This window comes from Marmota flaviventris, chromosome 10 (genome assembly GCF_047511675.1).
Source record: "Marmota flaviventris isolate mMarFla1 chromosome 10, mMarFla1.hap1, whole genome shotgun sequence".
NCBI classification, from domain to species: domain Eukaryota; kingdom Metazoa; phylum Chordata; class Mammalia; order Rodentia; family Sciuridae; genus Marmota; species Marmota flaviventris.
In genome coordinates, this window is record NC_092507.1 from 72,215,908 (window position 1) to 72,242,436 (window position 26,529).

Sequence of the window (26,529 nt, forward strand, 5' to 3'; positions counted from 1 at the left end):
TTGCAGGTCTGGCCTGTTCTGATGGTGGTCACAGTTCCGTCTACCTTGCAGGCGCGGGGGGGAGGGGGCGGCTCTGCCTCTCAGCAGGCCACTGCTCCTCTTCTGCTGGTGGGTCACAGGCCCGCCTACCTTGCAGGAGTGATTGGAAGCTCTGCCCCTCCGCGGGCCACTGGGCCTTTTCTGTCGGTGGTCACAGTTCCGCCTACCTGGCAGGCGCGGGGGGTGGGGGGCGGCTCTGCCACTCAGCAGGCCGCTGGGCCTGCTCTGTGCGTGGTCACAGTTCCCTGTACTTTGCCGGCGCAGGGGGAGGGGGCAGCTCAGCCTCTCAGTAGGCCGCTGCTCCTCTTCTGCCGGTGGGTCACAGGCCCGCCTACCTTGCAGGAGTGATTGGAAGCTCTGTCCCGCCGCGGGCCACTGGGCCTTTTCTGTCGGTGGTCACCGTTCCACCTACCTGGCAGGCGCAGGGGGTGTGGGGCGGCTCTGCCCCTCAGCAGGCCGCTGGGCCTGCTCTGTGCGTGGTCACAGTTCCCTCTACCTTGCCGGTGCAGGGGGAGGGGGCGGCTCTGCCTCTCAGCAGGCCGCTGCTCCTCTTCTGCCGGTGGGTCGCAGGCCCGCCTACCTTGCAGGAGTGATTGGAAGCTCTGTCCCGCCGCGGGCCACTGGGCCTTTTCTGTCGGTGGTCACAGTTCCCCTTCCTGGCAGGCGCGAGGGGTGTGGGGCGGCTCTGCCCCTCAGCAGGCCGCTGGGCCTGCTCTGTGCGTGGTCACAGTTCCCTCTACTTTGCCGGCGCAGGGGGAGGGGGCGGCTCAGCCTCTCAGCAGGCCGCTGCTCCTCTTCTGCCGGTGGGTCGCAGGCCCGCCTACCTTGCAGGAGTGATTGGAAGCTCTGTCCCGCCTTGGGCCACTGGGCCTTTTCTGTTGGTGGTCACCGTTCCACCTACCTGGCAGGCGCGGGGGGTGGGGGGCGGCTCTGCCCCTCAGCAGGCCGCTGGGCCTGCTCTGGGCGTGGTCACAGTTCCCTCTACCTTGCCGGTGCAGGGGGAGGGGGCGGCTCTGCCTCTCAGCAGGCCGCTGCTCTTCTTTTGCCGGTGGGTCGCAGGCCCGCCTACCTTGCAGGAGTGATTGGAAGCTCTGTCCCGCTGCGGGCCACTGGGCCTTTTCTGTCGGTGGTCACAGTTCCCCTACCTGGCAGGCGCGGGGGGTGTGGGGCGGCTCTGCCCCTCAGCAGGCCGCTGGGCCTGCTCTGTGCGTGGTCACAGTTCCCTGTACTTTGCCGGCGCAGGGGGAGGGGGCGGCTCAGCCTCTCAGTAGGCCGCTGCTCCTCTTCTGCCGGTGGGTCGCAGGCCCGCCTACCTTGCAGGAGTGATTGGAAGCTCTGTCCCGCCGCGGGCCACTGGGCCTTTTCTGTCGGTGGTCACCTTTCCACCTACCTGGCTGGCGCGGGGGATAGGGGGCGGCTCTGCCCCTCAGCAGGCCGCTGGGCCTGCTCTGTGCGTGGTCACAGTATCCATTTGCTTTTTGAAGGATGTTGTCTTAGTTCTTTTGAGCTGCTATTACAAAGTACATGAACTGATAGCTTATAAACAATGGACATTTATTTCTCACAGTTCTGGAGGCTGGAGAGTCCATTATCAATGTACTAGCAGCAGATTCAGTGTCTGGTGAGATTCCACTTTTTGGTTCATAGATGGTACATTCTAGCTGTGTCTTCATGACACAGTTACAAATAGATTTTTATCTCTCTGAAGTCTCTATTTTTAAGAGCAGTATTCCTGGTCATGAAGGCCTTAATGCCCTCATCATCTAATCACCTCTAAAGGCCCTACTTCCTAATCCTATTGCCTTATGGTCCAGAAAATGGCAACTAATAACCAACAAGTCTATTGGTTGCTTCCACAAATTCCATGTGTGGGTGTTTGAGTGGACCACTCATTTGAGTAACAGCAAAGAGTATGATTACTGGATCATATGATAGGAGTATGTTTAGGTCTGCCAAACTGTCATGAAAAGAGGTGGCACCGTTTTATATTTCCAGCAGCAATTTATGAGATCCTGTTGCTGTACATCCCTGTCAGCATTTGGTATTGTCAGGGATTTGAATTTTAACCATTCTAACAGGTGTGCAGTGCTATGTAATTTTTTTATTGCAATTTCCTATGAGAGATTATTTGAGCATGACTCATTTACTTCTATGCCACTTTTGTAAATTTTCAGGTGTAGTATATGTTCAAATCTTTTGTTCACTTTTTAATTTAAAAAAAATTGACTTAAGAGATCTCTCTATATTTTGGATACAAGTCTTTTTATCAGATATGTGCTTTGCAAATATTTTCTCCTAGTCTATGACTTGTCTTTTCATTCTTTTAGCAATGTGTTTTTTGAGGAAAAGTTTTTAATGTTAACAAAGCCCAACTTATCCATTTTTTTCATGGATTAAAATTGTATCTAAAAACTTTTGGTATTGTATCTAAAAACTCATTGCAAAACTTAAGGTCACATAGATTTTCTCCTATGTTTATTTTCTAGAATGAGTTTTAGAATTTTGCATTTCTCATTTAGATCTCTGATTCATTTTGAGATTTTCTGTGTGTTGTGTGTGTGTGTGTGTGTGTGTGTGAGAGAGAGAGAGAGAGAGAGAGAGAGAGAGAGAGAGAAAGAACGAGTGCTATATAATCTATACCTACATTCTTTTTCCCCCTGGGCATATGGCCATACATTTTTTCCCTACATCATTTGTTGGAAAGACTGTCCACTGAATTGCCTTTGCTCCTCTTTCAAAGACCATTTGTCAAGTCCAGGCATTTACTGGAAAATGCCAGAATTTCATTTTTCTTTAAAGCTGAGTAATATTCCACTGAGTATATATACCACATTTTCGTTATTCATTCATCTATTGAGGGACACCTGGATTGATCCCATAGTTTAGCTATTGTGAATTGAGCTGCTATAAACATTTATGTGGCTGTGTCGCTATAGTATGCTGATTTTAAATCCTTTGGGTATAAGCCAAGGAGTGGGATAGTATATAGTGGGATAATATATAGTATAGTGGGATAGTATTTGTATAATTTGTACTTTGGTATGCTACAACCTTATTATAATCACCTATTAGTTCAAGGAAGGTTTGTTTTTAAAGTAAATCAATTCTTTAGCAATTTTTTAATATATAAAAGCATATTATTTTGAAAAAGTTTTATTTTTTCCTTTACAATATGTAATTTTAAAAATTTCCTTTTCTTTTTTTTTTTTAAATTTTTTATTGTTGGCTGTTCAAAACATTACATAGTTCTTGATATATCATATTTCACAATTTGATTCAAGTGGGTTATGAGCTCCCATTTTTACCCCATATACAGATTGCAGAATCACATCAGTTGCACATCCATTGATTCTTATATTATTGCAGTAGCTAGAACTTCTAATATAATGTTGAGTAGTAGCTAAAAAAAAGAGTCATCTTTTCCTCATTTCCTTGTTCTACGGGGGAAAACATCTAGCCTCTCACCATAGAGTATGATGTTGGATATAAGGCTATTTTTTCCTTTGAATATACGTTCTTCATAAAGCTGAGGAATTGTCCTTCCATTTTGTTTCCTGAGAGTTTTATTAGGACTGGATATTAAATTTTATTAAATGATTTTTTGGATCTTTTTATAACATCATTTTTTTCTTCTTTAGTCTGTTAAGGTAATTTCACTGATTTTCTTTGTATACCTGGAATAAATCCCACCCGGTCATAATGTATATTCACTCTATGATGTTGTATTTGATTTGCTAATATTTTGCTGACGATTTTTACATCTATGTTAATGGGTGATATTGATCTCTAGTTTTCTTTTCTTGTAATGTATTTGAATAGTTTTGGTATACAAGGGTAATTCTGTCCTCAGAATGAGTTAGGAAGTGTTCTGCTGTTTCTATTTCCTGGGAGAGATTCTAAAGAACTGGTATTATTTGTTCAATAAGTTTTTGGCAGAATTCACTAATAGTAGTTGACTTAAGAGTTTGTAATATGCAGCAGAATACAACAGACACTAGTAAGGCAATATGTAAAAAAGTGGATGTGTAACCCATGTGATTCTGCAATATGTATACGGGTAAAAATGGGAGTTCATAGTCTGCTTGAATCAAATGTATGAAATATGATATGTCAAGAAAAAAATAAATAAATAAAAAATTAAAAATAATAAAGAAATAAATAAAAAAAGAGTTTGTAATATGAATTTACAATTAATTTAAGTCAATTTGCAAGTAACACTATACCATTCCATGGACACTGCTAGTACCTTTTTTTGTGATATCTTTAAAATTCTGAGATGCTGATGTAGGGTCCTCTTTATCTTTTGTTTCCAAGACTGTTGCCATTTTGTATTTTCATAAGTAATTTAATGGGGGATTGAGTGAGGTTTTATCAGATATTTCCAGTTAACCTGAGAATCATATTAATTATCTTTTGAGGTAAGAAGAAGTGACTTATGGAACTTAATAAGAGAGTACCTAGGGAAAAACACACACACATATATATGTATATATTTAATTATAGGGGATGTTATAAAGCAAGGTTAGGAAGAAATAATTTTAAAAAGCATAGCATTCTACTTTTTCTTTTAAATACAATTTTCAGTGCTAAAGATATTAACAAAATTATTTAGGTCAGGAGATGCTTTTTCATTCGTTTTTCTGAGGAGACAGGAAAAAACAGAAAGAGAGAAAGAGGGAAAGAGAAAAGAAGGAAGAAAGAAACTCACCATTTTCCTCTTATAGAAGGCCACTGTGTATAGTTGTGCGGGTTATATATTGTACTATCGTAGGAACATTATTTATATCAAGTTTGCAATGATTGGGGCATTTCCTTTATATATGTATATATACATATACATGTATATAAAATTAAAATCTACATCAGGGGTCAGCAAACTTTTCTTGAAGGGTTAGATGGTAAATATTATAGGCTTGTGGGTCATGTGGTCTCTGTCTGAACTACTTTAGTTTAGACACATGTAGTCATATATACATAAATGAATAGTAAGGCTGTGTTTCAGTAAAATTTGGTTTACAAAAGCAGGCTGCAGGTTGTCCCTCTTTATGCCTACATACTTCTAAAGGAATCTGAGATTGTCAAGAAAATTTAAAGACTGGTTATGATTAGGGATGAAACTCCTAATTTATATATCTGATTTTCTTCTTATTTCTCAGCTTCTGCATTTCAACCTCTTCTACCATATTTTAAAAATGTCAAAATTCTTTAGATCTCAGCCTTACATCTGTTAAATAAAAAGTATGAGGGGCCATTGTTTTGAATTAAGATCTTGCATTAGGCCCCAAAAGACCAGACTAAAAATAAAAATGGAGTCACTCATACTAAAGGTCCACAACACAAAACCAAAACTAAGGTGGAATTTGACCTTCTGAGAAATCAAGAAAAGGAATAATAATCAAATTTCTCAAACAGGCCAGTTTGAGGCATGAAAATGAAGTTTCTTCTGCTTTAGTTCTTTCAAAAAAGTAACCTGAAGTTAAGCAGTTATTTTTCTATTGCTCCGTCTCCCTAGCCCTACTTTATAAGGAAAGTAATTCTGAAGTGACCAATCCACTTTTTGTCCTTTGTTTCTGCCTTTTCCCAGACTTTTCCATCTGTAAACCCCACCTCTTCTACAAAACTCATAGGAAGACTTACTCTATTTTATGGAATGAAGTGGTACTGCTTTTGCTAAAAGTACTGACTCTTCACTTGGGCCTGCAGCTGTACTGTCTTAACTTTGGGTCAGATTCCTGTTCAACTCTGCACATAGACTGTTAATCACTTAAGGAGTGTCTATCTAAAAATTGGTAATACAAGGTTGAATGGCCCTCTCTCATTCCCCCTTCCAGGCTTAAGTTATCACGAGTAACTAATATATTTTTAAGATTCCAGGAATAGCCAGTCTTACAGGTATATTATTCCATAAAAGGAATGGAGGTTGTTCCCCCAAGTGGGAGCCATCATCTCATGACAAGAACGGAATTGACCCTCAAACAGTAACTATTTTTCCTTCAGCCTGCAGAATTTTGTAGAACCTCACTTGGGGTAATGATCAACCAGATCACAGTTTGACCAATACTGTTTGACTATGCATAGTTCTTGTCCCCTTTGTTCTTGTTCTATATAAATTCCAAGTTCTTATCTGAACCCCAAAGACAGGGCTTAGGACACTTGTCTCCTTGTTTCATTCAGTGTGGCCACATGAATAATAAATTCCTTTCTTGCCTTCCCACCACTTGTCTCTGATTTGACTCTCAAGTGGCTGGTGACCAAATCTGGTCTGTTGGAATCCCTTAGTCAGGACTCGGGTCAAGGATTCCAGTAATAGATTTCTTTCTTTCAAAATTGTTTATCCATTCACTTCAAGTCAAATAAAAATGGTTGGTATATCTGAGGAATTATGGTCTTGAACTGGTGACAAGTGGCCCTGACAATGTCATGATTCTCACATATACTCTAGAGTTATTAATGTCAGGCTCTTGAATTCCACTGGATGTAAGATTCTGGGGAAGTGATATTGCTATTGTCTGGATAATTATAAAAGTTTGTCTCTTTTTATCTTGTGATTTGAGTGATATGAAACAATAACCTGATCACTGCTCTATCTCTCCAGTGACATCCATAAGATAATAATACAAGTTCTCAGGAATAGGGGTCATAAAGCTGTGTGCATTTTGTCACCTGACTCTTTTCCATGCTCACCTTGTACTTATTTTCTACCTGACTCCATGCCACAGACATACTGGCCATCTTTCAGTTCTTTGATAAGCATGCAGTGCTTCCTCCCAGCTCATGATTTCTCTCTGGAATAACCTTTCCTCATGTAACTACTATTCATCTTTCAGATGACATCTCAAATGTTTCTTCTTGTGGAACATTAGCTCTAGATCATGACAGTTTTTCTGTCATAGATCCCTTTAGATCTAAATTATTACATAATTTGTCCTTTGTGTCTTCTGCAACCATAGATTCAACCAGCTGCAGATAAAATAAAAAAAAATAAATAAAAACTAGGAATGAAAAGTCTGAACATGTACAGACTTTTTCCTCTTGATTTTATTCCCTAAACAATACAGTATAATAACTATCTGCATAGCATTTACATTGTATTAAGTATTATAAGTAATCTAGAGAAGATATAAAGTATATAAGAGAAGGTGGGTAGGTTACATGAAAACACTATACCATTTTATATAAGGGTATTGAGTATTTACAGATTGGAGTATCTAAGGGAGGTTCTGGAACTAATCTTCTTTGGATATTGAGGGATAATTGTACTTTATGGTATTTATCTCAGTTTATAATTATCCATTTATGCCTATGTTTATTTATTTTGTATCACCAGACTGAAAATTACAAGCTTACCACTACATTATCAAATGTAGATTCTTAATAAATATTTGTATATTGAATGAATGAGTGAATGAATGGTCACCAATTCAAATAAAAAATACTTACAAAAATCAGTTTTGAATCTTGGCTCTAGAAAAACTATAGTTCTCTTTTTCAACATTTCTTTTGTGTTTATCAATTTTCATCTTTGTTATGACTAGACAAAGCAGTTCAAATATCTGACACAAAGCTCACTGTATTCATTATACACTGAATTTACCCATTTCTATTTATCATTCCTGTGACCTGCATGTTAGTGTTTAGGTGCCATTAGGCATTTAGTTAACAAGTCTTTTCCTGTGCAAATCCTAAGATGTTGTCTCTCCTGTTGCCATAATTCTACTGACATACTTATTTCTACTTAAATGTCTTCTTTATTAAGACTCATTAGTTTTCATTCCATTTTATCTCATCTATGTAATGTTATCTACTTATTGAATAATTACACCTCTGAGTACATGATCTTTTGTTAATTCAGTTTAACAAATGCACATTGAGCAGATTTAACATGCCAGATATTATACCAGAAAAGGAGATTACAAAGGTAAAAGAAATGGTCTCTTAATTCAGGGAGCTTATGGACTTTTAGGGAAAACAGGTACTTAAGTACACCATGCTAAAGACAGTTGCATTATTTTAAGTAAAATAAATATTAGAATTGGGAAGGCAAGTTGAGACATGAAAAATAGGGAGAAAACCAAGAACGATTTAGTTGTATAAAATCAATGTCATATATTATTTTATTTGGAAATAATTATAGATATTATTAATTCATTTTTTGGAGTTCATATCATACATTAAACACATGAAAGAGGAAATGAACAGTTTGTTATGAATACTCTGTTAAAATTTTCTACTGCTTCTATCTAAAGGAATTATGCAATGACCATCTGTAAACCTTTGTGTCAACTGATGATAAAATCAGCTCAGTGGTTTGAAAGGTTATATTGTTATTGTAAATCTCAGAAATATATTACAGCATCTTACATCTGACATGATTAACCAGAAGAATGACTTCATTGGAAATAAAGAATAAATTCTGAGAAAGTAGGTTGTGACTAGTTCTTTCCTTTTCACAAATTCATTTTCCATGGAAACTCCATAACTGAATCATATTCATGAAATTGTGATGTAAGTTTTTGTACTGCTGATACAACAGCATTTCTGTCATCTTTCTACATTTTGGCCCATCAGATGTAGAGTTTGGCTTCTCTATGTGGTCTTCTATTATAGAGTTGGCTTCATAAATGTGTATGTGTGTGAGTGGGCAATGTAATAATTGTAAGAACAGCAAGCCATTCAGAAGAATTTCTGAGATTCAATAAAACAGAGTTTTCTTTGTTAAAAATAAATATTCTCAGTTTTAACAGTTCCAGAGATACTGAAACAAATTAGAGTATATGAAACTTGAAAGGCATTAAAACTATATGAAAACATATTCATTCTACATAGTCTATGGTGTTTATACAGCAAAATATCCATTCTACATGACCAGTATATAGTATCTATGATAAATGCCGCTTTCTAAATATAGCCACAACATAAAAGGGCAATAATGAAAGGATAAATTTGCATTTGGAGAAAAAACTATTAGAAAAGTATAAATATAGACTTACTGGTTCTCCTGCAAGTCCCCTGTCTCCTGTACTGCCAGAGGGTCCAGGTAAACCCTGGAAAATAAATGTAGAACTTGTAGAAAAAGTAGTGTTTGAAAATGTTTTAATTTTCTTATCTTAGCTTTCATTATGGATCCTTGTCTATGTCTTCCTTTATTCTTTTGTGGTAAAATATATACCATAAAATTTACCATTTTAACCATTTTATGTATATGGTTTTATGGTATTAAGTACATTCACCCTTATTAAGCAACCATCAACACTGTTCATCTCCAGAATTTTTCCATCTTGCCCAACTGAAACTGCTTATAAATAAAACACTAAATACCCCACAGCCATTTCCCCCAACTCCCTGGTAATCACCATTCTATTTTTTGAAGTAGAATGAATTTGATTACTCTAGGCATTTCATATAAATGAGACCATATGATATCTGTTTTTTTGTGTCTGGTTTGTTTCACTCATTATAATGTCTTCTAGGTTCATCCTTATAGCATGTGTCTAAATTTTCTTCCTTTTAAAGGCTGATCAGAATTTCACTGTATGTACACACCACACTGTGTTTATTCATTGGTCAGTGGGCACTTAGGTTGCTTCCACCATTTAGTTATTGTGTATAATACTGCTGTGAACATGTGTGCACAAGTATTTGGGTCTCTGTTTCAATTCTTTTAGGTATTACACTAAAAACATAATTGATAAATCACATAGTAATTCTATGTTTAACTTCTCAAGTAAACACTAAACTGTTTTCTATAGCAGCCTCACCATCTTATATTCAAACCTTACTGAACTGCACAGGGTTCAAATTTCTCCATATCTTTGCCAACACATATTTTCTGAGTTTTTTTTTTTCCTTTTCATTCCCCTTTCCTTCCCTTCCTTTCCTTTCCAGCAAAAACAACCTTATGTGTGTGGAACAGTATCTCATTGTGGTTTTGATTTACGTTTACCTAATAACTAGTGGTGTTCAACCTCATTGCATGTGCTTAGTGGCCATTTGTATATCTTCTTTGGCAAAATGTTTACTCAAGTTATTTACTCATGTTTTCACTGGATTGGTGTTATGTGGTTCTGAAAGGGATATGGGGATCCATGGCCTCTTCTTCCTTCTCTTTTGGCTTTCCTTTTTCATTTTACTTTCTGGCCACCCTGAAATTAGCATTTTTCTCACCATGATATTCTGCCTTGTCAGGGATCAAAAACAATGAAGCCAACTGACCATGGACTAAAAACCTCTGCAACCATGAGCCAAAATTAGTTTTTATTTCTTCTAAGTTGATTATCTATGGTATTTTATCACAGAGATGAAAAGATGACTAACAGGTTTGTTATTGTTTTGTATTTTTGGTTATTGAATTGTAGAAGCTTTTTTTTAACAGTGAAAAAATTTATTAATTCTTACATAATAGTATTTGAAAATTAATATGGAATTAAAAATAATATATTCTTTATTTTAGCTATTTCTGTGTACTTTTAGAAATGATTTTATTTTAAGATGCTATTTTTAGGTTACATTTTGAGCTCACAATATAGTCCTATTGGGCAGAATTTTTCTAAACTCCCAGTGACTAATTAATACATCTTAAAGATTTCTCGTAAGACATTTTCACTCCAAGCCTATCTGAACTCTTCAACAAGCAATTTCTTATGTTATTGCCATGTCTTCTCTCCCCCTCAATCAATATTGCATTCTTAGGGGCACTCATATTTATTTCTTTCATTTGAAATATCCCTGTGGACAGGACAGCCCCCTCAACCATTTATTTTTTTATTGATTTAAAAAAATAAATGACAGTGGAATGCATTACAATTCTTATTACACATCTACAGCACAATTTTTCATATCTATGGTTGTATATAAAGTATGTTGACACCAATTCGTGTCTTCATATATGTACTTTGGATAATGATATCTATTATATTCCACCATCCTTACTAATACCCACCCTGCCCCCTCCCATTTCCTCCCACCCCTCTGCCCTTTTTTTGATCTACTTCTAGTCTTATAATTAATTCTCATTCTATTATGACAAATGATTATCCAGAATTATTTTAAATTTGAATTTCCTTACACCTTTAATATTGATATAAAAAGTTTTTTCCAAATATAATATCCTTGTGATGTATTAATAGGTATGATTTGTGCCCTTAAAATATGGCAAGGCACAGTGATATCAGGATCTCCAGATGGCTATAAATAACAATACTGGACCTCTAAGTTCTTATTTAATTTCATTTTTACATCATACTATCTATAGTACCAGAAAGTGAGTCTCATTTTATAATGAAATATATTGTAATGAATTACATTTATATATTATGTATTAATGAAATACATTTATAATGAAATACATTATAAAATGGTAGATAGAACTCTAAGCCAAATTCTGTATGCTCCCTTGTCCTTTCATTCAAAGATTTACTCAGTACATACTGAATGCCAGACATTGATAACTACTAACAATATATAAAACAATGCTTCAATTTGTAAGTTGCATCTTCTATACTGTTGACCTTAGAAATGTTAATAACTATACAGCAATTCATAACTACCATTTTATCTTAAAAGCTAGAAGTTAAAAAAATATGATACTAAACTGGAAGTAAGGATATTTATAACTGCAAATGCTGATGAGGATGTGAAGAAAGTTGAACTGTCATATACTGTTAGTGGGAATGTAAATTAATAGAGCCATTATGGAAAATAGTATGGAGGTTCCTCAAAAAACCAGAAACAGAACTACCATATGATCTAGCAATTCCATCAGTGAATATATATCCAAAGGAAAGAAAACCAGTATGTTGAAGAGATATGTACTCCCATATTTTTTACTGCACTATTCCTTAAAAGCCAAGATATGGGGTCAATCTAGTTGCCTGTCAACGGATGAATGAATAAAGAAAATGTGCTATAAATACCCAAGGGAATATTATTCAGTCATGAAAAGAATGAAATCCTGTCATTTGAAGCAAGATGGACAGAACTGGAGAACTACATGTTAAGTGAAATAAGTTAAGCACAGAAAACAAATACCACATGTGCTCACTTATAGGTAGAAGCTAAAAAAGTTAAATCTCATGGAAGTGCAGAGTAGAACAGTAGTTAATAGAGACTGGGAAGGATACGAGGAAGTGAGGGGATGAAGAGAAGATGGTTAACAGATACGGGGATACAGTAGGATAGAAGGAATAACTTTTAATATTCTATAGTATAGTAGGGTAACTATGGCTGACAATATTTAATTATATATTTAAAAGTAATTGGTAGAGATGATTCTGAATCTTCCCAACAAAAAGAAATGATAATTGTTTGAGGTGATGGACACATGAATTACTCTTATCTGATTATTTCACATTGTACTGAAAAATTATACTGTACCCCCCAAATGTGTATAACTATATGTCAACTAAAAGTTTAAAAATTCAAAGAGGTATTAAAAATTATTAGAATCACATAATCTTCTATGTTATAATCATTAATGTTCTGTTCAGTTTCTATGGTTAGTGATAGGGAAATATGTCAAATTATGGACTCTTAGCTGGTTAAAATCTGGTTTCAGTCATGAAAATCATACACTCTTCATTCATTTCAGATTCTTAAATTAAGAAACAGAATCAATATAAGGGATCCCTCTGTGCCCGATATACAAACTGAAACAGATAGTAAAAGTTCAGAACTTGAAATAATGACTGTCCCATTTTCCTTGTAAAATGTGTTTGGATATAATATCAAGCTTATTATATATCTTTGATGCTATTGATGATTCAAAAGGCTGTTTTACAGAGCTAAGAAGCAATTTAAATGTTCTCTATTTTTATTAGGGACAAATGGAAAAAGCATAGCTGGCAACAAATAAAAATTCTCTTTAAGAATTTTCATGCTAAGTGAAATAATCCAATCCCACAAAACCAAAGGCTGAATGTTTTCTCGAATATGTGCATGCTAATTCACAATAAGGCAGGAGGCCCTAGGGAAGAATAGCATTAACTTAGATTAGGTAGAGGGAAGTGATGGGAGGGGAGGAGAAGAGATAGTAGAAATAAGAAATGGAAAGATAGTAGAATAAAACAGATATTATTACTGTATGTATATATGTGACTACATGACCAATATGATTCTGCAACATGTTCACTCAGAAAAATGAGAAATTATATCCCATCTATGTGTGATATATCAAAGTGCATAAATGTATTCTACTGTCATATACAAATAAAAAAATTTAAAAAATTTTCAAATGCTAATACTATATTATTCATAGTAGAGCTCCTTGTTCATGACTTTAACTCACTAACTATAAGATTGATGACCATAAATATAATACTGACAGCCTTTTCCAAGTACATTAGAATAAAAATCATTTTTTGGAAATATGAAAGATATTCCATTTTTAAAGATGAGGAATTGGAGGCTCAAAGAGATTTAAAAATTTATAAAAAGAAAAATATCTAGTAAGAGGCAGAATCAGTATTTGACCTCCAACATATCTGACTCCAATACTACATAATGATATATAAACATGCAGGAGAATAATAATAAAGATAAACATGGACATCTCATCTAAAATACTGGAGGCAAAAAGAAAGTGGCCTCTTTCTAGTGCTGAATAAAAACAAAACAAAAACAAAACCGTACATCTCATATCCAGTGAAAATGTCCTTCAAGAACAAATGTGATATAAAGACATTTCATAAATAAAAACTAAGAAAATAAACCACTGGCATTCTTCACTAAAAGAAATCTAAAGGAAGTTCCATAGTCTACAGGAAAATGAAATGTTGATCTTCAGAAAGGAACAAAGAGTACCAGAGATGATAAATAGGTAGGTAAATATAAAATGCTATTTTCCTCCTAAATATTTCTACAGTGTATATTTCATTTATATTAGTGTAATGCAATGTGGGATTTATAATACATATAAATGTAAAACATAAAATAATTATAGTCTAAAAGATAGAAGGCTGGTAAATTAGCCTATATGACTACAAGTTTCTTACACTTATGTTAAATATTTAACGTAAAATGTTTATTTTGTTGGATAGAGTTGGAGAATATCATGCTAAGCGAAGTAAGCCAATCCTAAAAAAACCCAAAGGCCGAATATTCTCTCTGATAAGTGGATACTGATCCATAATGGGGGTGGATGGAAAAAATGGAAGAACTGTGATTGGCAAAGGGGAGAGAGGGGAGGAGGGGGCACAGGGGCAAGAAAGATAGTGGAATGAGATGGACATCATTATCCAAGTTACATGTATGACTGCACATATGGTGCTACATTGTGCAAAACCAGAGAAATGGAAAATTGTGCTGCAATTGTATACAATGAATCAAAATGCATTTTGTTGTCATATATATATATAATTAGAACAAATAAATAAATATAGAATGCTTTAAAAAATTTTTGTGGCACTTTGCAGACAAATTCTGCTGACCTGATCTAGCTACTGAAAATAATGAGAAGTTTAGCTAAAAATTCAATAGGTAACGAAAAATAGGATTTTTAAAATTATCCAATGCCAAAAGAAGGCACTGAACAGCAACTAAGAGGGCACAAAGAAAAACAAAACTTAAAATGAAAGACCTGTATCAACCACATTAATAGTTACATTAAATGGAAATGACCAAACACTATCATTAAAAGTCTGAGATTCCTAGGTTCAGTCCCCGGTGTGCCCCACCACCAACAAACACAGGGATTGTCAGAATAAAACACAGGATTCAACCGAAATACATTCAATTTGAATATCAAGGCACACATGATTTGAAAGTAAATTAATGGAAAAATAGCCATGTAAACAGCAACCATAAAAAAATTAGAGATACGATATAGCTAATATTAAATAAAGTAGATGTCAAAACAACAGTATTCCCAGGAGGAAATAATATTACCAGAGAAAAATAGGATATCTTTAATGAAAAAAGGGTCAGTTGATCAGGAAAACACAATAGTTCTAAAGGTGAATGCACTTAAAATAGAATTTCCAAATATATGAAGCAAAATCTGACAGAATTAAAGAAATAGAGAAATAAAAAATTAAAAATTTTATACCCTTATCACATCAATTGATAGACTATTTAGATAACAAGTCAGTAGTGTTTCAACTCTTACAGTTTTTAAATGATTTGAAAAACCAAAATCAGTTGTTCATGCTTTATCACCCTAATTACACAATGGATTGTGAGTTTTCTTCCTGATTTCCCTTTGAGTCAGATCTATATGTAGATGGAAGGTAAGTATAGGAACTGGTGTTAGTCCACAGATAAATATATTTTTACAGATTATCTACCAAGAGTAATGTATGTATTGTTGGTTTTCATTGGGTGTAACTCAGTGATACAGCATATGTCTAGCATGTACAAGGTCTTGGTTCAATACTCAGCATCAATTAAAAAAAGAATTATGACAATTTAGAGAAGAAAGAGGTTTTTAAAACTCCTATGTTTCTTTATTTTCCAGGTAAAGAAAATAGAATACAGAGAGCTAAACAATTTAAGCAAGGTTATGTAATTTTTAGGGGCATAAAGAACAAAGGTCAATCTGACCTTCAAAATATGCTCCTATTGTTGCTTGCTGCTGACAGTGCATGAAGGACTGAATACACTAAGATTACTCTGAAAGATAGAACAAATATTTTAGGTTTATCTGGCTTTTTTTTTTTGATTGACTGTTCCTCACTTCTTCTAGATCTCAGTTCAGTCAAGGAGTGGGAGATGTACATACTGAATCCAGCAAACCTTAACAACTATACTAAACTCATGATTTAATGTCTAACCATGTTATTCATGGTTAAATTAAAAGGTATGTGTATTCTTCCAGTAGTCTGGGAGACTTTTTGCTGCAAGCTAAAATTACAAAATAATTCTAGTATCTTTTATTAGATTGAAAGTGTCAAACATCAAACATTGCATTTACTAAAGCTAAAAATGAAGGTTAAAGAGTAAGAAAGGTCAACAATGTACAAAATGAGTACGTAATTTTATATCTCTAGTTCTCATCTCTTTAAAATGAGAGGAATTAACATGAGCTCCAAATTCCTCCTCTAATTGCAATATGCAAGCCTTGTGTATAATATAGTAAAGTGGTCACAATCTACATGAACACGATTTACCCTGACTGAATAAAAAACCAGGTGGTGAGTATTAATAATCAAGGAATGTTCTTTGGAAATGAATTTAATTAATAGTACATTCCAAACACAAGCTCTTTCCTTAGAAAGTCATTTTCTTCTCTTTAGGTCTCTAATATTTTAGCTTTGACCAGTCAAATATAATGCTATTGTGGGAAACAACAGGCAGGGGGCAGCAGATTTCAAAAAGGAACAAGAAAATGTGACAATTAGTGACAATATAGCAGATAAAACATTTTTATCCTATCCTTTTATGACCTCTCAGCTGCAATCTATTCATGTTATTATCTAATTTCATACTGTTAAAGTATACATGTACATGTATATGACAAGTAAAATATCATTAAAAACTCATTCTGAATGAAAGTAATTAAAAATACCTATACGTTTCAGTTCATATGGTCATATATATCTAATATCATCTGCGTATGTTTATGTATACACATGTGAATCTTTTTTTAGATATTTAATCTGATCTAGGGATGTTCATAGAACTTGTTCCTTGGGAAAGCATATATAATCTGGTAAGATGTCTGGTGGTAGAAAATTATTGATATAATACATTAATTATTGAGTTTATAAATTATTAAAAAAATTAGAACAGAGCCATGGGAAAGCATGATGACATACATAGCTCTGCACTCTGAAGGTCAAAAAGGCACTCAAGATGAGTTATAAGGAAACTAGGCAAGAGGCCTCAGAGAAGTTTCTTGTTTTAGCTTTATTATATTTCATATATATATTCTCACACCACTTTATTTTGATATGGCTTTTACAGAAAAACTAATTTACCATATCTATAGTAAAATCGAAATGTTATCACTACCAATTTAAAAATAGGTACAACCAATACACTTGCTCAAGTAAAATTATCTACGATGAAAAGGGAAGAAAAGAACTTGTGTTCTCTTAGTCTAAAAAATTGAATACTAATCAATAATTCTGTCAGATGATAAAGTAGATCATTTCATAATGTATTCATATATTAAGACATTACATTGTACACTATTAATAATTTTGTTCAAATCTTCCCAAACATTATTTCAACACAACCCCTAAAAGTGGATAAAAGTTGTTCATAGCTTATTTTTTATGACTTACTGGTTTTCCTTGAGCTCCTCTCTCTCCAGGGTTTCCAGTCTTACCCTGATCAAGGAAAAAAAAAGCTTAGGTCAAGAAGGCAATTCCCAAAATAACGGGAAAGAACCAAGATAAATAGGGAAGGTTTAAAATGTTCATACTTAATATGAAATGTTTCATTACTTACAATAAGACCATGCGGCCCTCTTTTTCCTTGATTTCCTTTTTCACCCTAACAAAGTATGAATACCAGATAAATTAGTTAGAATTTGAATTATGGCCTTACACATACTAGCATACATTCACAAAAAAAAATAATACATTAAGTATGTGGTTCAATATTGAAAAGAAAACATTTGTGTGTGTATGTGTGTGTGTGTGTAGTAAAAATTATACATGTTTAATACTTAAACTAAGAAAATTTAGAACTATGCATTTGTAAGGAAACACATCATTTTATGGATAAGTAAGATATGGGGCTCAATAAAATTTATCTGCATATAAAATGAGGAAATAAATTATTACCTTGACACCTTGTATACCTTGTTCTCCTGGGAGACCATCTGGTCCTCTTGGTCCCTAGAGATGGGAAAAATCTGAAATGTTACTAATTTGAACTGTTCCTTTTTTTTACTCCTATGTGTCCTGGAAGATAAAGACATAGTGCTTTTTAATTGATAAACTCCTGCTTATATTTATGCTCTGAGTACAGAAGAGAATACAGCTGGACATATGGCTGAACTTCTTTATACAAGTGAGTCAGCCAATGTTTTTAAGAGTCTATGCCAAATAGAAAATTATATGACCACAAAAATAGCTGATACAGTTGTTGGGGGGCTGTAAGTTTGTTTTTAGGGCATTTTTTTCACTTCTTGTTCACTCAGCAGTCAGAGTGAACAAGACTTATTCTTAAAAACCTTAACCTAAAAGTAGCTGTCTTGTTTGTGTAAACAATCTCTTTAAGTTTCATGTTTTTGCAATGGTGCTTTTCTCTTCAGCTTAGCAAATGAGTACTGATAGCATTGTATACACTCTGCACCTGCTGCACAATGATTACTAAAAGATGGCAGGGGCACAGAAAGAATACAGAAATGCTGTTGGAGATATTCCTGTAATTTTATAACTTCCTAATATTCATTCAATACTTAGTTGCAAAGAAGCACTGATAGCAAAAGTCCTGTCCTGTTTAAGTTATAACTTTCCTTTGAAGATATTAGAGCCCTTTTTAAAAAGATATTTTTTAGTTGTTGATGGACCTTTATTTTATTTATTTGTATGTGGTGCTGAGAATCGAACCCAGTGCTTCACACATGCTAGGCAAGCGCATTACCACTGAGCCACAACCCCAGTCCCAAGATATTAGCGTCCCCCTTTTAAAGGTACTTAATTCAGTTCTATAAGCCTCTAACCCAAGATCTGTTGTAGAAAAGGAATTATATGAAGTGTTATGAAGATACATAATTGTGAGATTTCTTTATTTTGAAGAAATCTTTGTAACAAAATGAAGAAATCTCACAATTACATAGAATTTTAAAAGGTAAATTACACAAGTGATCGTAATACAAGGAGATGGGCATGTCAGGAACCTAAAGGAGGATTCAGAGACAGAGAACATTGACATGTTGATTATGGGAATACAGATATCCTCTGGCAGCTGGAAGTCAAGTTCTCATGGAATTACTTAAAACAGAAGGAATTCTAGTTAGAAGGACAGTATGAGAAAAGGGTGCAGAGGCATGAAAGAAGATATTCAAAGAATGCAAATGACTTTGTTTTGGCCATGTTATAGATAACATGTAGAGAACTATTTAAAAAATAAATGTGGTAAGGAAGACAGATTTAAAAGGAAAAGGATTGGAGTTTATATTTAAATAACTTGGGAATCGGGAACCATATATTTGTATACAAAACAGTTATACAAATATCCCAGTACAACCTGCTCATCTGAAGGATCCTCCTAGGCTTCAGCACCTTCTCTTCAATTCCATCTGAGATAAGTCTTAGTTTAGCTTTTTATTTTTAAAAGCTGTTTACTATAATAGGACTCTTTTCCTCCCTACTATAAGGATACCTGCATTCCTTGATCTGCTTGGGCATGTTCATGGATTTGGAGAGAACATTATACTCCATGAGGATCTACAGCTCTGCTGGTCCTATTAAAGTGAAAGCCAAATCTCCAGTCTTAAAACTTCTCAGTCTGTATTTAAGGTGCTCCATAGTCTGTCCCCAACTTCCTTTTCCGCCTTATTTTCCAATAGGACTGGAAAACTAAATTACTGTCTTATTGTGTAAGACCTTGAAGGTCAAGTTGAGAAGTAAAGAGTCAATTAAATAGATCAATAATTTTCAAAATGAGTTTTAATTCAACTAACATTTGCTGAATGCCTACTACACACTGGGCATTGTTTTAGGCTCAGGGTACACAATAGAGAGAAAAGACAAATTCCTGAATTTATAAACAAGAAAATAAGCATTTAAAATTGAAGTATAAAATGAAAATAGGTAGTCAAGTATAATGAAGAAAATTAAAGGATATTACAGTACTAGAAAGTACCCAATGTGGGGAGTACCATTTTAGCTAGAGCATCTGAGAAGTCTCTATAGGAGATCAGACTTCAAGGCATTCAAGTAACTTGGGAAAGGTCACTGTGGCAAGAGAAACAGCAAGTGTGGAAGTGCTCAGGGGGGTGCACTTGGAATATTCAACAGTTAAGTAACTGAAAATTAGAAAACATTAATGATTAAAGAATGAAGTTTAAAGTGTGAAGGGCCCTCAAGATTTTGCTCTAATAATTCCCGTCATTTTAAAATTTCAGCAATCTACATTGATTTTTTTTCTCTGGTATTTTCAGTGCCTTGTTTTCTTTTTTCTGCCTGTAAGAAACACTGCTAAATTTTTTTTTGGAATAACAAAAGAAGATGGCTGAGAAATTTTGAAAAGGAATGATTGGTAAAATTCTAAAAACTGGTTTAGACAGAAAACAAAGTCTAAACCAAAAACGTGTCTACTGGTAAGCAAGCACTTAAAAATCCCTCTGCCACCCCAAATTTCTATGTGTTTCTTAGATATTTTCTTACTGATTAACTGCCAGCATTAATAAAAAAAAAGATAACCAGATTGATACTAAGTGAGTTGCCTGACTCTAAATGACCAAGGACTTTGAATAATTGTGCTTGAGAAAGTTTATATTTTTGCACGTGTTAAAAAGAAAAGGCTAAATTTTGTTAGTAAGTGAATTCAGGTTGGAATAGAGGACTTGAAACTTAGCAAAAGCTTATATAAAAATATGAAACATTCACAAGTAAAATGACTGTAATTGAAATGAACTCCCTCCAAAATTCACCACTCATTGTCACTGTTTTACATTAAAAATGCTTTTATTTTAAAAATATTCCCGCATTTATAATTTCATTTACTAACCCAGGATTACACAGGGAACAAAGAAAGAGAAATTTCTATGCCTACAGTGATAAAGATAACCAGATTGAATTAAAAAAAAGACCTAAGTAATACAGTTACATTAATTAAAGGTCATAAGGCTAAAGTTGCTAGTTATGGGTTTAAATCTGGCAGAATTCATGGAAAAGCTGATATTCTCTATGCTTTAGGCAAGAGTGAACTAATTAACTAAAGGCTTAGCTTTATCAGCATTGTCAAGTTCCCTCTCGACTGGTTAGTGTATATGCTTACTCTGACTCTTAGGCAAAATAAGCTTTAGGACAAGCTCTAAGAAAATTAGGCAAATAGCATTACAACAGGTACCTAATTTGGCATGAAATTAAAAAAAAGTAACTGCATTAAAATATTTCCTGGATGCTCTCTTAGCTAGATAAAAAATCTAGTCTTTTGTTTATTCTCTTGGGAAAGTCAAATTTGGCTACACTGAGCTATTAATGGGTTCTCAAAAGGAGAGTAAACGTTTGACAGCTCAAGTATGTAAACAAAGCGTGTTTTGTAAAGTAACAATTACTTGAAAGGTAGGCGATAAACCTAAAGTTATCCAAATAAGTGAATGAACAATTTAGTCCCAAACGCATTAGATGATAGGAGACAGGACCATTACATTGCTTAAATTAAAAGAAAAAAAATGATTAATTAAAACATTAACACATACTGCATACTCATTTAGGAAGACTTTTATGAGAATTACAAGCCCATTTCTATGACCCCTATAATAAATTATAATAGGCTAAGTATCTATGAATGAAGGAAACAGCCCTTACAGAAAATATGTCTTTGTAACTTGGACTCATATATTTATATTTCCTTTTAACCATATCTATTTTTGCATGATCTCACTATTAATTTTAAGTCACTCAACATGCCTCACTAATGAGCCAGCAGACTTTTCTGGCTCTTGATCTACACAGCTGGAACCAAATGTTCCATTTAGAAAAACTAACATTATCAGCAATATTGGGGGAAGAGATTCTTACCATAAACTTACTTCAGGAGAGGAAACCATAGAGGAAGTTTTATCTGTCACTTGGAGTGCTCCAGGTATAACCTAGCATTCAATTTAAATGTAAATACTAACTAAGTTTGCTTTATTCTACAAGGTATACATTTCCTCAAAGGGGCCAACATTCAGAATTTTTGTAGTCAGTCCATATTAGATGAAGATAGTTCAAAATGAAAACAGGGAAAAGCTGGCAATATCTAAGCATAAGTATCCAAGGTATGGAGCTATTTTTATTGAACACATCATTATGAGGTAATTTTTCTAAGGTTAGTGTACTTCTTTAACTGTATTACTTACTCTTTGGCCTTTAGGACCTTGACTCCCAGGTGGTCCTCTTGCTCCCACATGACCCTACATGTTATGAATTAAAAAATCAGTCATAGAATTCATAGGAATGCTATCAGAAAAGCAGTCATAATCTTTCTTATCACATAATATAATTCACCTTAGAAATTTTAAAAATAAAATTAATCGGTTTCCTTAAAATATGTATTAATTATAAAATACCACATTTTGTTGCACTAATATTTAGCTTTTGAAATAGTCTAGTATCTGGAGAAATGTCATTTTTAGATGTTTATACCCTAAACAAAGATGGAGGGCTTATTTAATATTGATTGACCAAAGAGTTTATAGCAGGAACACCCCTGGAGTGAAGGAAGGAGGAGATACTCAGCCTTCTAGACTAGTCTGATATGCATGGCCAACCAAGAAACAATGACTATTATAAATTATAACAATTATTTATTATTGTTCTATATATTTATGATAACTTCATTACATAAAAATAGATTTTTTTCTGAAGCTATGAAGAAGGTTATAAATGTTTTAAATTAGCATGTCAAAAGAAACAGCCTGTAATGGACATTAAGTTTACTAAGTCAATTTAAATGAATTAGTTTTATACTTTATAGTCTTTAATAAAGACTTATTTGGAAAATAAAATTTACCAATAAACATTCAGTATGATAAAAATGGACTAAACTTTAGGATTTGATATCTATCTATCTATCTATCTATCTATCTGAATAAAGAGACTGATAACTGTGCCCCAGACAATTCTTCCTGATTTTTTTATACTTATTTTTTAGTTGTAGTTGGACATAATACCTTTACTTCACTTATTTATTTTTATGGGGTTCTGAGGATCAAATCTAGGGTCTTGCACGTGCGAGGCGAGCGTTCTACCTCTGAGTCACAGCCCCAGCCCCAGTCCCAAGTCTTCCTGATTTTAGAAGCCAACAACATGTCTATCAATATACTAGAAAATTAGGACTATTTTTAAAACAGAAGCATCACAAAACAGTATACACCATTTGTGACAGAAAAAGTTCTGCCCAGGGGATTAAAAGACTGATCTTTTTCTTATTCATGTCCACAATAACTATCAATTTCTGATAAGCAAAGTTTCTCTCTTCAGGGGAAAGAATTTCATTATCTTTCTGTAAAGAACATATGGAATATTTTCAAACCTCAACTTTTGTTTAATAAAGGTATATTTATTAAATTTTAATAAAGGTATATTTCCTCTTAATTTTAACTGGTTGAGAATATTTGCTATTTTCAAAGAAAAATATGTTGAAATTTATGATTTTTTTGTCCATTTGATCTTACTCTAGTCTTGATTAGTGACCTGTTTTCTTATATATGTAATTATTATAAAGAAAGTTTAGCTGTTTTTTACTTTAGGTTATAGAACTGAAGTTGGTTTACATGCCAAGTAGGGGAGAGGAAATTCAAGATGCTGTCCAGGCTGTTTTGTATAATTAGGGAGAGCAGCAGTCACCACTAGTTTATATGACTTTTTTACATGAATTTTACATGAAGTAAAAAAAAAAAGCAGCATAACAAAAGTGATGGGTTTAAATTAAAGCAGACATTCTAGAAAGGATATATACATACAGTATATTCAGTACTTACAGGTAATCCCAAAGGACCCATGGATCCTGGAACCCCAGGAGGACCTGGATATCCCTATGATTTAAGTATAATATGAAAAACACAAAACCTCTATTGCATTTAATTGTTTTCACTGAGGATAAACCAGCAATTATAAATAGACCAAAAAAAAAGAGATAACTTGATAAGCTCTTCCTCTCCTATCCAAGATAAAAGAGGCCACAGGAATGATTTCTACAGAAAGACCACAGAACTCAAAACATGTTTGCATAGATATGTATTCATTTATTAGAGGGTCTTTGCCTGGAAAAGAAAATTGCTAAGTAGGTCACATATTACAGTCTACTGAAAGAGAAAAATCATTTTATCTTCTGTAGATTATAGTATCTTAAGTAGTATAGTATGCGTGGGTGTTTGTTATGTTATATACATTAAGAAATCATATTTTTTGAGAAAGGGCAGGGAATTCTATAATTAAGAAACATGATTGTGTATAAATATTTTTACCTTTTAAATTTTAGAAGAAACATACTTTGTTATTAACACTGTTTCTGAGAATGGTTTCAAGAAGTAATGATTCCTGAAGTTTAGTCTTATGTTAAATTTTCTAGCTAAAAGCAAATGGAAGATGGCTAAAAAAAATCTTACAGAGCTTTTCTTTTTTTTTAACCATACGATTTATTTTTATTTTTTTTAGTCATACATGACAGCAGAATGTATTTTGACATATAATATATACATGGAATGTACATACATCAATCATATTGTCTATTCTATTCTGCTGCCCTTCCTATCCTCCCTACTCCTTCCCTCCTCTCCCATCCTTTCTCTCTATCCAATCTAATGTGACACACTTTGTTTTCTTTTTCTCATCAAAACATCATATATGTATTCTGTATAACAATGAGGTTCTCCTTCCATCTTGCGTGCAACTCCCCTTCTCCCTCTTTTTCCCTCCCACCTCTCTTCCCTATTTAGAGGTAGGCTTCTTCTCATGCTCTTCCTCCCTATCCCATTTTGAGTCACCCTCCTTATATCAGAGAAGACATTCGACATTTGTTTTTTAGGGATTGGCTAACTTCACTCAGCATAATATGCTGTAATGCCATCCATTTGCCTGCAAATGCCATGATATTGTTATTTTTTAGTGCTTACAGAGCTTTTCTTAAAAAAAAATTTAAAAATGCAACACATGTAATTTTTTTCAGCTGTTACTATCTTAAAGAAACAAGAGAGTAAGATAAATTTGGATACTGAGCTTTCAGGTGCCAAAAAATGACCTCATGACCACAAACTCATGGAAAAGTGGCAGTGATTATATGTGCCACATGAATTATAAACTGTAGGAGAATAAGTAGAATTCTAATTGAAGTTTTCTTAATCCATTTTTGCCAATTTATGATGATCTAATTCTTCTAAATTATGCTTGCTTTTAGTGACTTCTTGTCACATGGCATTCTGTAAGATAAAACAGTTTAAAAGAAAATTCTAATAGAAATTTATTATAACTATAGCATTTTTCACTTAATTTTCAATCAAGGGAATTCTACCTCTGAAATGTTTACCTTCATTATTTTCTTCAAAAACATTTTTAAAATCATTTATCTCTTACCATAACACCTTTTTCCCCCTGGGGACCTAGTGGGCCTGGACTTCCACGCTCTCCCTTTTAAAACAAGAAAGAAAAAACAATAACACTGAATCATGTTAATTAATCATAATTGAGCTAAGGCTAGAAAGTCATCAGAATCATACCTTAAAATGCACATCTCATCCTAATTTTAAGTAATTTTTAAATTCACAAATTTTTTATTTTTATTCTAAATTGCAAGACTTACAGTACAATAAAAACGATCTTAAGATATTTTTAAGGAAAAAATACTAAAAGTCTTATTAAAATGAAGAAAACAGAAATCATGGTTGAACAGAACTTAATATTAAGCATGTATATACTAAAGTTTTGTAAGTAGAAGTGCTTACAATTTTATGAGACAAAGTATGAGAATAGTGAAAGTATGAAAGCATACTGAAAAATTAATCTATATAACCATTGAACAAAATTTTATTTCTTGAGTCTGTCTACCATAATTAAGTGCCACAGAAGTAATTCTGGAAAATCATTACAATGAAATCTACTTTAACAGATTAAAAGGATAAAACTGATCCACAATAAAATTCTTAGAATTGTCAAAACCTTAATGTAGAAGATGTAACCCAACATAGAAGTAACTAAGTCAGAGTGAAAACATTATAAAATTATCTAATTATCTCATTTTTTGTTAACTAAAAAAATTAGTAAGTATTAAGCATTTTGTACTAAATGAGAGTTAGGAGAGATATTTAAATAAACATAAATTCCACAGAAGTGATGTTAACAAAGATGAAACAATTACAGGACAACTGAATTTCCTTTTTACAACTAAATTTTAAACAGTGTAGTACTTATTTTAACTTCAGGAAAGAAGAAATAAAGGGAGTCTGGAGAGGCTTTGTAGAGAAGATGGCAGTTTAACTGAGTCCAACAGTTTGATTTTTAATAAACAGAGGGAAATCCATCAGTTTGGTTTTGAATAAATAAGAGAAGATAACACTAGACAAAGAAAACAGTAAGAATGGAATAGGAACAAGAGTATATGAGACAGGTGAAAGAGAAAGGTAAATTGGTAACTGCTCTTTCAAAATTGCTTCCTATAGGGGGCTTGCAATCATAAAGTAGATTTAAAGAATATTTAACCATATATGAAGACTGTTTCATACTTCCTTCAGGACCATATATTTATAACTAAAAATATACTCTTTTAAAAATTAGAAGTAAATATGCTATTAGCTGTATTTTAATATATTTAAGAGTTTCAGTAGAGGTAATATGTTAAAGCTATGAGTGATTTCTAATTATTATAAAATAGCATATGAAAGTCTCCTTTAAATTT

The 26,529-nt window shown here is 34.0% G+C and overlaps 1 protein-coding gene across 1 annotated transcript in view; it reads right to left on the bottom strand.

Moving 5' to 3' along the window:
- Col24a1 (collagen type XXIV alpha 1 chain) overlaps nucleotides 1-26,529 on the bottom strand; it is a 379,962-nt gene that overhangs the window by 124,067 nt on the left and 229,366 nt on the right. The window contains exons 25-31 of the mRNA XM_071618609.1: nucleotides 25,212-25,265; nucleotides 23,621-23,674; nucleotides 21,998-22,051; nucleotides 17,763-17,816; nucleotides 17,425-17,469; nucleotides 17,259-17,303; nucleotides 9,030-9,083 (exon numbers count right to left, since the gene is read on the bottom strand). Of these exons, the coding sequence (XP_071474710.1) occupies nucleotides 9,030-9,083; nucleotides 17,259-17,303; nucleotides 17,425-17,469; nucleotides 17,763-17,816; nucleotides 21,998-22,051; nucleotides 23,621-23,674; nucleotides 25,212-25,265 (360 nt within the window). The remainder of the gene's footprint in view (nucleotides 1-9,029; nucleotides 9,084-17,258; nucleotides 17,304-17,424; nucleotides 17,470-17,762; nucleotides 17,817-21,997; nucleotides 22,052-23,620; nucleotides 23,675-25,211; nucleotides 25,266-26,529) is intronic.